Here is a 13591-nt window from a genome sequence, read left to right as displayed (position 1 = left end):
GTCTTAAATCCCTCAGGCTGCCTTCCATATTCAGGTCAGGAAGACACAGTATACTGTAGAAACTGAAAACCACTAGTGGAAACATTTATCTACAGTAAAGTAGAATCACTGACAAAATGAACCTTGGATGCCCCTCTATTCTCAGCTTACTATACAAAAAAAAAAAAAAGTATATTTAGAGGCAAAGAAGGTGAACTAATGACTTAGAAACAGAGAAACAGTCAAGTTTCATCAAAGGTCACTTTAATTAATTAAGATAGAAAATCAATAGAGATTAATTGGGTCTTCTCACTAATATATTTTTACAAGATTAAAGATCACTACTCACCAGTCAAATACATGTAATGAAAGATTTTCGGCTTTAATCATTTTGCAATATTTGGTTTGTCTTTTTGCAATTGTTGTACTTTCTTTGCCTTGTCCACTTGAACACTACCTTATAGAGGATTTTTTTGGCACTGCCAGATAGAGTTCACATTAACTATTCAAGTGAACAGGCATACCATGATCTGATTTCTTGCGCACACACAGTAACATTTGCAAATCTTCCCTGGTTTAGTTCAGCTTGTCTTCACAAGTTCTGGGAATACCCGCTGCTCTCCACCCTAATTTGGATATCTGTCATTTCTGGGTATCACTGTAGTCAAGGACAGGCTAATAAAACTGTCATACTTTCGTTATATTCAACCTTCAGCTATTATTGATTAATCATAAAGCAATGTCTAAGAAGTTTTTCATCTTTATATCTCTATTGATTGTAAGTGCTTCTTTCAATGGCTGACCTGGTTATTATAGCCTCACCATTTCAGTGAGATTACTGAAAGGCCTTTATTGAGATTATCATGCAAACCAACAAGAAAAAAGCATCTGACCACCTTTAAATGAGTGTGATAGTTTCCTGCCCTCTGAAACTTTTGGACACAACTTTAAACTGACAGGACAACAGCCTGAACTACGTAGTCTCATTGTCATGAGTCATGAGTGCAAAGTGCCTTTTTCTCAACCACAGTGTCAGGAAAAATAAATATTGGGACTACCTGGTTTAGATGTAAATACAAAGATTTAAATACGACCTGTATGGCATGCTGAAACCATAACGTAGGGGACAAGCAGTCAGCCAGGAGAGGCTTCCATGTGAAGTGATGCACAAGGAAAGACAGCGGATAGAAATTTGAGAGGTTGAGTTAAAATCTCTATAAATCTTGGCAAGACTAAGCTGAAGCCCAAAATGGGTGTGTAAATAAGAACTGTATAAAATTCCATTAGGAGACTTTGATAGTTAATCCCATTATCATCTTTCAGACAGAATGTTTCATGAGCAACTCTTATCTGTAGTCCCTCACCAAGCCTTAAGGGTAATCTCACAAGGTGAGAGAAACTCTCAGTAGTTCCTGTCACTCTCAGCCCAGTGTCTGTAGGAAGGGTCTTTCACAGATCAGGATGCTGGGGAAGGTTGTGTTGTTGTTCTGATGGTTAGAATTTTAAATTCTGAAGTCCTTCAGTGTATGAAATCAAACCAGTTTTTCCTGAAGGATCAATGGGCAACTGCAATACCTAATACACAAATCCTAGGGAAATAGTGGAAACTGGTACTGATGATCAAGGAGGCAGGACTCTGATATGCCTGAGGAATGCCATTTTCCTGAGCTCTCTGTCCTTCAGCTTTCCTAAAGAGAATGAGAACTTTTTCTTATAGTCTTTGTAAATATTTAAGAAAGCATCTGAGTAAATCCATTAATGAACAAAAGTTTTTTGTTTTATCTTTTAATTGTATTGATGAGTTAAAAGAGGTATTTGTGCTGGTTTAAAGGTAAACTGGCAGGAGAAGCGAACCCAGCTCTAAAGAGATTATAACTCAGAGTTACAATTTAATAAAAGTATTACAATAAATGCAATGATACAAAGAGAAATTGGTTTTAACCCCCAAACCCCAGAAGTATAACCCAGCACTCCAGAGCACAAACAGAATGGTGTTCATTAGCCCCTGTGCTGAGCCCCACATGCTTCCCCTGAGTCCAAAGTTGGTGCAGATGATGGTCTCAGTCCAGTCAAGGTTCTGATCCTCCTCTGGATCTGACCAGTGGTCCCAGAAGTCCCCAAACACCAAGATTATATACTCTCAGGTTCAGGTTGGAACACCCAGTACCTCCCCCAGGGTGGGGAATTCCACAATGCGTGATTTACTCTGTGAGTCGGGGTATTTTTGCAATGGTTGCTGGCCCAGGAGTAGACATGACCCCTCAGCTGGGTGTGGATGTGCCAAGGACTCCCCGGAGGGGAGTTATCTCTGCTCCTGTCTCACAGGCTTCTTTAACACATCCTGAGGGGTCAGGTGTTCCCTCGGCAGCTGCTGCAAATGGTCGTCCATTGTTAACAAGTCATGAGAAATGAATAGAGGATGGAGAATACACAGCTTTGGTCACACCCACACAGTGATAAACTGGTCCCGGCTGCTGAACTGGGTCAGTATTTCCAATGCAGAGTGCTGGAAATACCGTCCAGGCAGCAGATCAGCCCACAGGCACCAAGCTGAGTAGATCTGATTACGAAGTAGAGTGGGCATCCATAGGACTAGACCCAGAACTTGCCACAGGTGAGCTCACATTGTTGGGAAATATGAAAGAATTCAGTGAGGTACAGGAGTAGGGAATTTAATTTGAATTATAATCCCATAGCCATTCCACATGTGGCATTGGAACTAGATGATCTTTCAGGTCCTTTTCAGCTCTAAACATTCTGTGATTCTATGATTATATATAAGCGAAGTCTAACATTTGAATTAAATAACATTTTACCTTTAATATTAAAATACTTTAATGAAGTTACTGAGATATGTTTTCACAGTGTCACTGCATTTGAAACAAAGACACATTTAAAAGGATCTAGTTTACTGTAAGTCTACCTAAGAACTAGTTACTTCGTTTATGAACACATTTCAGAAGGGATGAACAGTTCAGTCTGAAGATAGTTCAAAGTAAAACAGGAAAGACAATAAGTAATTTGAAAAGTAAGAGGAAAGGTTAAGAGTCAATCAGCACAAAAACTAGAGAGTGTGCCCTGGAGATATGTACATGCTCTCATTAAGTAGACAAGGATTAGAACATCCACTAGTCAGAACAAAATAAAAAATGTTGGATTTAAGCAATGACAAGGAAAATTTAAGTTAAGCATTAGGGAAGATTATACACTACACAGCTTTTAGCTTGAAGAGAGTGGTGAAATCATCACTGGAAGTCAGAGATAAATTAGACACCTTTATATTCTGTCTGCTCAGAGATAATCTGCCTGTGTGACAGCAAACTTTTTGGTTAAAAAGAAAATAATTAGAACAACAAAGAATGGAAAAATGAATTCATGGCATCATCTCTCCTGGCAGACTGCTGAAATCTTGAGTTGAACCATTTATACGGGTTTTAGTTTTAAAAAAAAAAGGTATTTCTAACATGAACAAGTCAGAAGAGTGGTCTATTGTTCCTAAATGTCTTTATAGAGATTCTGTCTAATCTAATCTCTGTCTGTTATGGTTTTATCCATACACAAATCTTGTGTCATTGCTCCTCATCTTTAAATTTTTTCTCCTTTAGTGCCTCTTGGACCCTCTGCCACTCCCAAGGAGTCCTGTGACTGCCTGTTTAATGAGCCCAGCAGGATATCAAACTGAACCATCAGACTGAAGTGACCCTTGGTGGTACTCAGGAAGTTGCTGAGAAGAGTAAACCTGATGAAAAGACAATCAAAAACATTCCCTTCAAGGTACATTGCATAGTAATTATACCTTGAAATTTACTTCAGTACTGTGAAGGCATACAGTGAAAATCACAGCAAACAGGTGTATGCAGCACACAGGGATTGCTACAGACAACTCTCAGGCTCTCGTACATTGAAAAAATGAAAGAAAGGAAAACTTTTTGTAGCTACAGACTTTCACAGCTCTAATAAAAAATGCAGCATACTGAGAAACACTAATTTGCAAGGTTTGAAACACAATGATATAAAAAACAAGAGGAAAAATGAAATCATTGCTGATCTCGAGTTTTGAAAATGCATCAGTAGGTGCAGAATTTCAGTGTGACTCGTGTAAGGACAGCATCACACACACACGCAAAGAAATCACAGCCACAGTAACACATTGTGATAAAATTTTGAGGTTTTCCCCTTATGATTCTTTGTAGTTAATAGGCAAAAGAACAAAACACATAGGAAGATCACATTAATGTTTGTGCAGGTCTAATGTAAGGCTGAACAAACAGCTTTTGTGCCACTGTACTTTCAGTTGTAGATGTTTCCTCATATGGGAGCTCTTTTCTCACCACCAGGTTCTGCAGTGAACTGTATGCACAGAGTCACACACTGAAATGTCTGTGAGGGTTTAAATGTAGCTGAAGGTTGGACTTGATGATGTTGGACATCATTTCCAACCCCAATAATTCTACGATTCTAAAACAACAGTATGTGTTATGTGGAGAACTTGTCAATGTGTTGAACAAAGCAGAACTGCAATGGGCCTGGCACACCAGCTCTGCTCCTCTGGTGTCGCACCCTGGGAGGTGATCAGGCCTCCAGCAAAACCACAGCACAAACACAATTCACAGTCACTGAATATCCTGAGTGGGAACAGATCCACAAGGATCATCAACTCCTGGCCCTGCACAGGACACCAAAGAATCCCACCATGTGCCTGAATTGTCCAAGCACTCATCTCTGTCAGGCCTTGGTGCTGTGACCGCTGCCCCAGGGAGCCTGTTCAGTGCCCAACCACCTCTGGGTGAAAAATTTTTTTGTAGTATCCAACTTAAACGTGCCCTGACACAACTTCAGGCCATTCCCTGGGCCCTGTCCCTGGTCCCCACAGAGCAGAGATCAGTGCCTGCCCCCTCCCTGCCCCTCACAAGGAAGTTGTAGCTGCAATGAAGTCTCTCTTCAGTGTCTTCTCCAAGACGAACACCAAGTGGCCTCAGGGCCTTCTCCTGTGGTCTCCCATTAAGCCCCTTCCCCATCCTCCTCGCCATCCTTTGCACGCTAATAAGCTTTATATCCCTCTTATACCGTGGTGCCCAAAACTGCACGCAGCACTCCAGGCATGTATCTCATTTACATTTTATTCTTCACTCCTGCCCGTGGCCAGGGGGGCAGAGCCCATCTCACGGCTGAGCCTCCCGCGGCCCCGGAGGGCCAGCCCCAGGCCCGGCCGCCATGTCGCCCTCCATCCCAGCAGCCCCGCGCTGCTCGGCTCGTCATTCCCTTCGCCTCTGCCCGCACGGCCATCACTGGCGGGGACCGTTACTCGGCGTCGTTTGCTCCCCGAACCGCAACCGCCTCAGCGGGGCCGGAGCGGCCACACCGCCCCCCCCTCCCCACGGGCCCGCCGCACCGGGCCCCGCGCGCGCCGGCCAGCGGCGCTCAGGCCGCGCCATCCCATTGGCCGGCGGGGCCGTCACTCAGGCGTGCGGCCCGCACCGTGCGAGGCGATTGGCGGGGCGGGCGGTCATTCAGGCGCGCGCCGGGCGCGGGGCGCTCCGTGCGTGTGTGTGAAAGGAGGCGGGACCTTCCGCCCCGCAACCGCCGTGACCGCGCGCGCCCCCCGCGCCACTGCGGCTGCGCGCGCGGGGCCGTTACAGCGGCGGCGGCGCCGGTGGCAGCGAGCGGCGCGCGCCGGCCTCGGGCCCGCTCCCGCCCCGCCCCTCCCGCGGGTCACGTGACCCCATCCCCCCGCGCGCTCGCGAGCGAACCGGGCCGGCCCCCCCTCCCCGCCCCGCGCGCGCCGCCGGTTCGGTGCCATTTCCGCCGGGCCCGGGCCCGGAGCGGCCGCGCCGAGCGGAGCCGCCCCCGCTGCGTCCCCCGCACCCCCGGCCCGCGCGACCACACCCCCCGGGCTCAGCGTGAACCGAGCGCCCCCGCCCCGCACACACACGCGCCGCTCCTCCCCCGCCTCCTGCGCCGGCACAGAGAAAGGGAAGGGAGGCGGCGCCGCCGGGCCCGGGTCTCCCGCACCGCGCACAACATGGAGGAGCAGCTGGTGGTGGAGGTGCGGGGCTCCAACGGGGCCTTCTACAAGGTACCGGGTGCTCGCGGCCGGGCCGGGCCCCGGGGAGGGCAGCGCGGCCGGGGACGGCAGGAGGAGGAGGCGGCGGCGGCTCCTCCTCCCCGCGCTGAGGGAGCGCGGAGGCCCCGGGGCAGGAGGCGGAGGAGGAGGGAGAGCGGGGCAGGGGCGGAGGCCGCGGCGGGGCCCTCGCGGTGCCCGCGGAGAGCGAACCGGGCCTGAGGGGACACGAGGCCCCGAGAGGAGCGAGAGCGGCGAGGCCTCGGGCCTGCCCCCTTTGTGGGAAGGGGAGCCCCGGGGCCGCCCTGTCCCGGTGCTGAGCGAGGATCAGCGCCGGGATGGGGCATTAATTGCTAAATCCTCAGCTTTTGTCGCTACTTAAGGAAAGTCTCTCCGGCCGGCCGGCCGGGTTTGCGGAGCTGCCCCGCCGGAGCGCGGCCTGCACGGCGGGAGGAGCAGGGGGGACCGGGGCAATGCACATTCCTGGTAAAAGCCTGGGGTGGATTCCTGCTCTTAATGCCACGGCAGGGGATGCAGCCTGCTGATGTTAAAGAGAGCATTGCTTGGCCAAATATATCTGTGCTGAGTTGCTAAATGCGTTTAATTATCAAATGTATCTCTTACTGAAGCTACTTAGTGGCATTCCATGTTTGTTTCCAAGCCCTTGCGCTTAATAAAACCATCACTGAGCCTTGAACGTATATGCCGAGCACTTAATATGTTTATTAATGCCGTGTAGTATTGTGTGGCTTTGCATGATTTGGGTTGTGTTAATCAGCTTATTAATAGGGGTATAATTTGTGGTTTTACTCTTAATCACAGAAAAATAAAATTCAGTCATGGTGGGCTTGGGCCTACTATCATTGCTTGTTATCAACACAGCAGCAACAACCATGGATTGGTTTCTGCAAGTCTCCCGTGGCTCAGATGTTCCTGGGACTTTAAAAATTGGGCCTAGTTATTGTGCGACATCCAATATTTATGTTAGCAATGAAGGAACAGGTAGAATTTCACACTCGGGTGTTCCTGTGCTGAGCCAGGTAGGTAACCACATGATACAGTTCCAGCACCTCCGAGTGTTTCTTAGGTAAAAAAACCTCCTAAAAACTTATTTTTAAAATACGTATGATACTGTCTTATTCTGATAATATTATTTTTTAAAAAAATGTATGATACAGGTACAGTAAGGATGGTAAATAAGCATCCTGTGAGTTCACAGTGCTGTAGCTGAAGTTTTAGAGCTGTATATTGCTTCCTGGAATTAAATAATTTAGTACTTTTAAAAATCAGTTTTACGTTTTTAAAGATACAGTGTTGACTCAGAAAGAAACCCAAGGAATAAATATATTGCAGAGGAGCTCTTTTAATGAGGCTTTTTGTCAAATTGTATGAGAGTATTTACACAGTGATGCAAAATAGATGATGGTAAAAATGACGTGGTGCAGTCTGAAAGGGACAAGTATTAGTGAAGAAACCCGGGAGAATTGAAAGCTTCTGTAACTTTTATTGTTTATGTTCACTTTTGACATCATGGGGCTCCTTTTGTGTAGGTGAAAGGTTTGTTTAGTGTGTGTTCCTGTAAGTTTGTTCATGATACTGTATCCAAATTATAACACAGATGTTGCATGTTATGTTTGCCTTTTAACTTATAGAAATTTTGATATGGGAATTTTTCTCCTCTTAATCTCTAACTGAGAGGACTTGGTTAAATTATCTAAGGGGACAAATGGGCACATGGATTATTTGGTTTTCATCTGTATTTCCTGTCTAGATAGACCATCACACTTAAGATAATGCAACAAATTATTAAAAAGAAAACCCCAAACACTTGTGGTTTTCTTTAAAACTCTCATGCTTTCATGTTCAATGTAGACCAGCAATTTTCCTCTAGTCTGAATTACTTGAGTTCTAGTTAACAGTTTTTTCTTTTGTCATAATATCTGAGTATCACTTTGTTATAAAGTAATTTATCTAATTCTTTTCTTTTGAGTTTTATGCCCATTTTGAAGGTGGGGAATTTGGTTGTAAAAAAGCAATGTTGACCCAGCATAACAAGAAGTGTGTGATGATTTCAAGTGTGAATTTAATTACAAGATGGTTTTTATATTTTCATTTTAAAAGTTTCTTTTAGGAGTTTCCTGAGAAGTGTTTTACAACAATAACACTTCAAATAAAGCAAAACAATTGTTCAGTCTTGTGGTTGACTGATAAGTTGTGAAGATTTCTTTGGCTTTGAATAATTCTGAAAATCCTAATCAGAATATGTAACTGTTTTGAAAACTACACCTCTATATTGTTGTTAGGACATGGAGGGGAGGAGTAGGAGACTGTTGGAGTCAGGAAGGGCCTGAGTGGCACAAGGAGACATCCAATTGCCTCTTCAGGTTTTTGGATCTTCCTTGTAGGGCTCTTTGAAGAGCTGAGCATTTTTGAGTGTTCCAGCAGCATCTTGTTCTCGATGGTACAAAACTGGTGTCTAATTGTCACCCAGGCCCTGCTAAGAGTAATAAACCCGCCTTTTCCAAGCTACATCCAGAGGGATTGTGTTCCACACAAATGCAGGAAGCGGTTAGAGGATGCATTCCTACCCAACTGTGAGATTTGAATTAAAATTTCTTACTAGTCAGGTGCTCTGTGTTTCACAGAGTACTGGAGTGTGTTAGTGTGGCTGCTGTGGTGAAGACAAGTTCTTTCTGAATGGAATTAAAGTATTACTTGGTGAATACTTCATACTTCCATGATTTTTTCTCTCCTTGCCTGAGATGAGTGACTCCATGGAAAGTGCAGTGCAGTCCAATGGCCGTGATTCAGGGATAATTGACAATCCAGTACCTACAGATGCTTAGTCATGACTTGCTATGTGGTTGGGCCCAGAATCTTTGGGAAGAAAATGTTAGATTCCCTTACTTATTTTCTGAAGACTGATCCAGCAAACCACCAGGGTTGTGGATCCAAGGGGAGGGAACTGCCTTTTAGCAGCTCGCAGCCAAGGAACTAAATCTGGAAGATGTGCTCTATTAGGGCATTTCTTCTCATGTATAGGAGTATAAGTTGGATTTTGGAATTCTAATCTCATTCACAGAGGACTAATAGACAGCCTTTGTCTAATCTTTTTGGGATTAGCTTATGTATTTCCCTCTAAAAAGGCGTGCTGGCTGCCTTTCCAGCGTGGGATTGTTCTTTCTTTCCCAGTTTGGGGGTGATTCTCTCTTGTGTCCCTTGCTAAAGATGGACAGCATGCTGTTTGTGAGGCAGTTTTGTTTTGGAATGGTATTTGTTGTTAACATATCTTAGGTTGTCTGTAACCCAATTTTTGCCACTTCTTGCTCCATAACCTTGTGAAATCTTCCACTTTTTATCCCAGTAGTTTCAGCGCTTTGCTGTTGTTTGCTTGGTTTTATAGATAACTTCATTGGAGCTGCAACTGATAAAATCATTCATCTTTATTGCTGCTTTATTACTCCAGGTCTCACCATTAGCAGCTGTTCCCTTGGCCTCCCGTGACCCTCTGTATCCATGTTTTCTTTTCTTTCCTTTCACTGTTCCATACAGACACACCCTCAGCCAGTGTCTCCAGTCTCTGTACATGTGTGAGCCTCTCTGCTCAGTCCTTCTGAGGACAAACAGCCTCTACCATTTCCTCTCACCTGGTGACCATTTCTGTGACTATTTTTCTTTCCCTATTCCTTTGTATGTCCAGCCTTTCCCAGATTTGATTATCCACCGAGTTCCCTTTTGACATTCTCCTTCCAACAGGTATGACACGTTCAGAGCTGTTATGCTGACCGTAGATGCACGTTTGTGTCAACATAGCTTTTTTATGTTAAAAAGCATATTTTCCCTGCTTTCCCTCCTTAATTATCCTTCTTTATTAAAATGGTTGACAATGCTCACATCTGATGATATGAGCAGACTTTAAAAAAGCAACAAAATTTCACGGCAGCTGAAGCCTTTATTTGTACCTTTGAAGTGTCTGTGACTCCATTTAGCACAAAAATAACAAATATGCTGGTGTTTCCAATAATTAATGGTTTTTTAACAAATCATTTTTAAAATTTAGGCCATGTCTTCAGCATATAACTCTTCTTAGAATGTGAATGCTTATGTGTTTGAGGAATGCCATGCTGTAAACTTCTTTACTTAATGATATCTGAAGCCCGGAGAGAAATGAAATGTTTTATGTGACTGAAAGTCAAATTTGGTGTGGAAAACTTGGCACATTTGGGTTTTTTAGAGAAGAAAGATCAACCTTTGCCATTGTGAAGAGTGCTCCTGTTGACAGATTGTTTTGTGTACTCGTTTGATATTTCTGCTATTGGCAATAGTGGTATCTGAGCTGCTACAGTGTCACTGTCCCCTCATTTTGCTTCACTCTGTTTGAGACTCTTCATCTGTGTATCTAAACTCATCACAGCCACTGTTCTGTCCCTTCATGGGGGTGCATTTCAAACTTGTGCATGTGCATCTTTATGTTTGAATTTGCACGCTTAACTTCTGTTCTTTATTTAGAAAAGGCTGATTAATGATTATTGTACTTTTTGTGTGATACTTTAGGTGAGATCAGAGCCTCTTCTTTGTCCCTGCTGACACCAGGAGTTGCCTTGTCCCGTGTCTGTGAATTTGGCTTGTGGTGTTAAAAGGTTTCATTTCTTTTTAGCCCTGTGTATAATTTCACATGTATCACAGAACAGAGACAACCAAACAGTTATGATAAGCATTAATTGTGGTTTTTCAAAGGCATTAATGTTTAAATATTAAGGTTTTTTTGAGGAAAACTTAGTCATGTTTCTGAACTTTTCTGTTCATGCTTAGAAGTGTAAAAATAGATAGTGCTGGAGAGTCCAGATGCATTTTATGTACCACAGATCTGTTTAAGTATTTATTGGAGGAAAATTGACATAATGCTGTGATACTTACCATATCAGTTTTTCATTGTCTGTATCTCTGCTATGTGTCACAAGAAACTTAAAACCAAGGAAAACCACTTTTTTATGGGTAGATGGGATTAGACAACCCATTAATGACCTATTAATGACTATTATTACAGTCATCAGTGTTTTCTGGATGTTTTTAAGCATAATTATCACATGGAGGTGCCCAGAAGTGTTGCATATATTGCATGTTTGAAATTAGATATTTGGCAAGGTATTGTTCACTTTGTAATTAATTAGAAATTTATTACAGTGAACTTTTTTAGTTTTTCAAGACTATAAATTAAAAGACAAGTCACAGCATTACATCAACATTTTTGGCCAGGCTGGAGTGAAAAGCAGGTATTCCATCTGTTTCTGTGGCTGACTCTTCTGAACTTGACATAAGGTAAAGGAATGGTCAGATTTGTGTTTTTCGCTGGCAGTTTCTGTGTTGATGTCACCTGTGTGTGATCCCCAGTTATCCTGATGGTCCTGGTTCAGGTCCCTTCAGATTCCTGAGCAGTGACCAAAGCAATGTGGAAGAACAGCTTAAGGAGACCTCAAACACAAGAGTGTAGTTCACTCCTCCTTCAGCCAGCTGTCTCTCAAGTTTTGCTTTTTCCAGGTAACAACTGGTCTTTAAGGGTCCAGGCTGCTCTTCAGCTTAACTCAGATGTGTTTGGGGCACCTCAGGGTTTATTTATTAATGGCAGGTTTTAGCATTATTACCTCTAGTCAGGTGTGTTGCTGCAGTCCCTGAGCCTCTGCTCAAGATGCCTTGGATGCTCTCAGTTCTGGATGTGAGGTGTACTCTTGCTCTTTGCTACTGGGCTTGTATATTTTTCTGTCATTTCCTGTAAGTTTTTCAGAGTGCTGTTTAGACCTTTTGGTGTTTTCATCACCACTGAGGTGATGACTTCTCCCAAAGTGTCTTTCATACAAGGAAAGGTGATGATTTTTTTTTTGACATTAATGTGAAAAAATGGTGTCAACAAATTCTTTCTCGGGACATAGTTTAGTGTTACTTGTACCTGTTTTCCTCAAGGCTTTTAAGTGTTCCTGGTATAATTACTGTTGAATTTGCTTTGTAAAATAATTGCTAATAATGCTCAGTCCTGTCCTTTTCCAGCCTGTGTCATGATGGATGGATAGATGGATAAGTAAACCTAGTAGTGATAATAGTATTTTTCAGGAATTAAGGGTATCTGTTTCAGCTGCATCTGTAAGAATAGGAGCTTCTAAGTTGCACATGACAAACTTTGGAAGAAATGTGGGTGAAGCCTTTCAAGGTGATGTGCATGATGTTGTGGAATGAGTCAGGACTACCATTGTATTGTTCAAATGCATATCCTGGTCTGGAATTTTCTTACAGAAAACACAGCAATATGAAAAATGAGATAAATGTTCTGGAAGTTCTGTTGCCTCTTTATGTAAATAACATTTCTGTACTACTATCAGCGTGATCTTGAGATGTGGTCTTAAATCTTCTGTATATCCTGTCATTGAAAATTATCAGCTGTGCTTGTAATCCCCTTTGAAGGACTATCTTAGAATTCTGAAATACGTAATTATGTAAATACTTTAGAGACATAAAACTGTCTCCTTTGGTTTCTAGCAATAATAAAGTTGTGTTCTTAAGAGTATTGAGAAGCAAGCAAAATGTAAAATAATTTTTTACTGTTGTCATTGTGGCTTTGCTTTGACTTCATGGTGGCAGTAAGTCTCAATTTACTGAGAATTTTTTGATCTACTTAGATGGATCTCCATTGGTAGAAAAAACTTTCATACTCATTCTTTTTCATTGGCTTAATGTCCCTACCACTGTATGTGGACCAACAATGGTGGAATACTCAGCACCTCACCAGTTTGTTTCAGAAGTTCATGGAGATGCTTGAAAAAATAAAGAAAAACACGCACAGTCTTTTAATCCCTGGTTGACCTGTGACCTCCATCATTTGAGGCTAAGAAAAGTATTTTCGCTTGTATATCCCAAAGATCTTTGCTGATCTTACTGTTGTGTAGATGGGGAGCAAGGGGGACCTTTGGTGCTCAAAGCTGAAAAGTGATCCAACAAACGTCAGTTGAGTGCATGAGGCAGGAGGAGCCCTGTCAGTGCTGAATTCTGTCCTCTGCTTTGTGGGAGCTTGGGAGGCAGCACCGCTGTTATCCGTGCAGGGAAGGAATGCTGGGGGGCATTTGTCTACAGTTTGGGCACTATGGAATTAAAGTGTGATGAAGCAAATTAGGGGAAAACTCGGCTGAAAGGGATATAGATGAGTTTTCTTAGTGCAATATTCAAATGTAGTTTGAGATAGAAGAGAGACAGAACTTACAGACTCTGTAGGGGTTTTTTTAAGGACTATTGATGTTTAATTTTTATGCCTGTCTATACACAAAATGTGATTATAAAATCAAACATTCTAAACTTCCCTTATAAAACTATTCAGAGTGCTCTGTCATTTCTTAGTAACCTCTTATGTTACTTCTAAAAAGTAGGAAGAATGTATTCATAGCTTGGGCATTCTTTGTGTATCAATATGCTGGTAGTCACAAACCCAAGGAGGTTTCAGCTTTCAGGATGTGTTTTGTGTAAGTCTGCCACAAAATTAAAAAGACTGACTTGAAAGCACATTTGCAT

The 13591-nt window shown here is 43.2% G+C and overlaps 1 protein-coding gene across 6 annotated transcripts in view; it reads left to right on the top strand.

Moving 5' to 3' along the window:
- The first annotated feature begins 5685 nt into the window (after nucleotides 1–5685).
- The window catches only part of FMR1 (fragile X messenger ribonucleoprotein 1), a 28097-nt gene continuing 20191 nt past the window's right edge, over nucleotides 5686–13591 (top strand). For 2 of the 6 annotated variants that reach the window (XM_071569073.1, XM_071569074.1), the window contains exon 1: nucleotides 6919–7080. In XM_071569073.1, coding sequence (XP_071425174.1) covers nucleotides 6934–7080 — 147 coding nt within the window. In that variant the 5' untranslated portion in view covers nucleotides 6919–6933. Of the gene's footprint in view, nucleotides 6056–6417; nucleotides 6527–6918; nucleotides 7081–13591 lie in introns of those variants that run through there. The other 4 variants (XM_071569072.1, XM_071569075.1, XM_071569076.1 and 1 more) reach the window with 4 other exon arrangements.

The sequence above is a fragment of the Pithys albifrons genome, chromosome 14, assembly GCF_047495875.1.
Source record: "Pithys albifrons albifrons isolate INPA30051 chromosome 14, PitAlb_v1, whole genome shotgun sequence".
In the NCBI taxonomy this organism is placed as follows: domain Eukaryota; kingdom Metazoa; phylum Chordata; class Aves; order Passeriformes; family Thamnophilidae; genus Pithys; species Pithys albifrons.
Note: the sequence above shows the minus strand (reverse complement) of the source record. Positions and strands in the feature narration are given on the sequence as shown.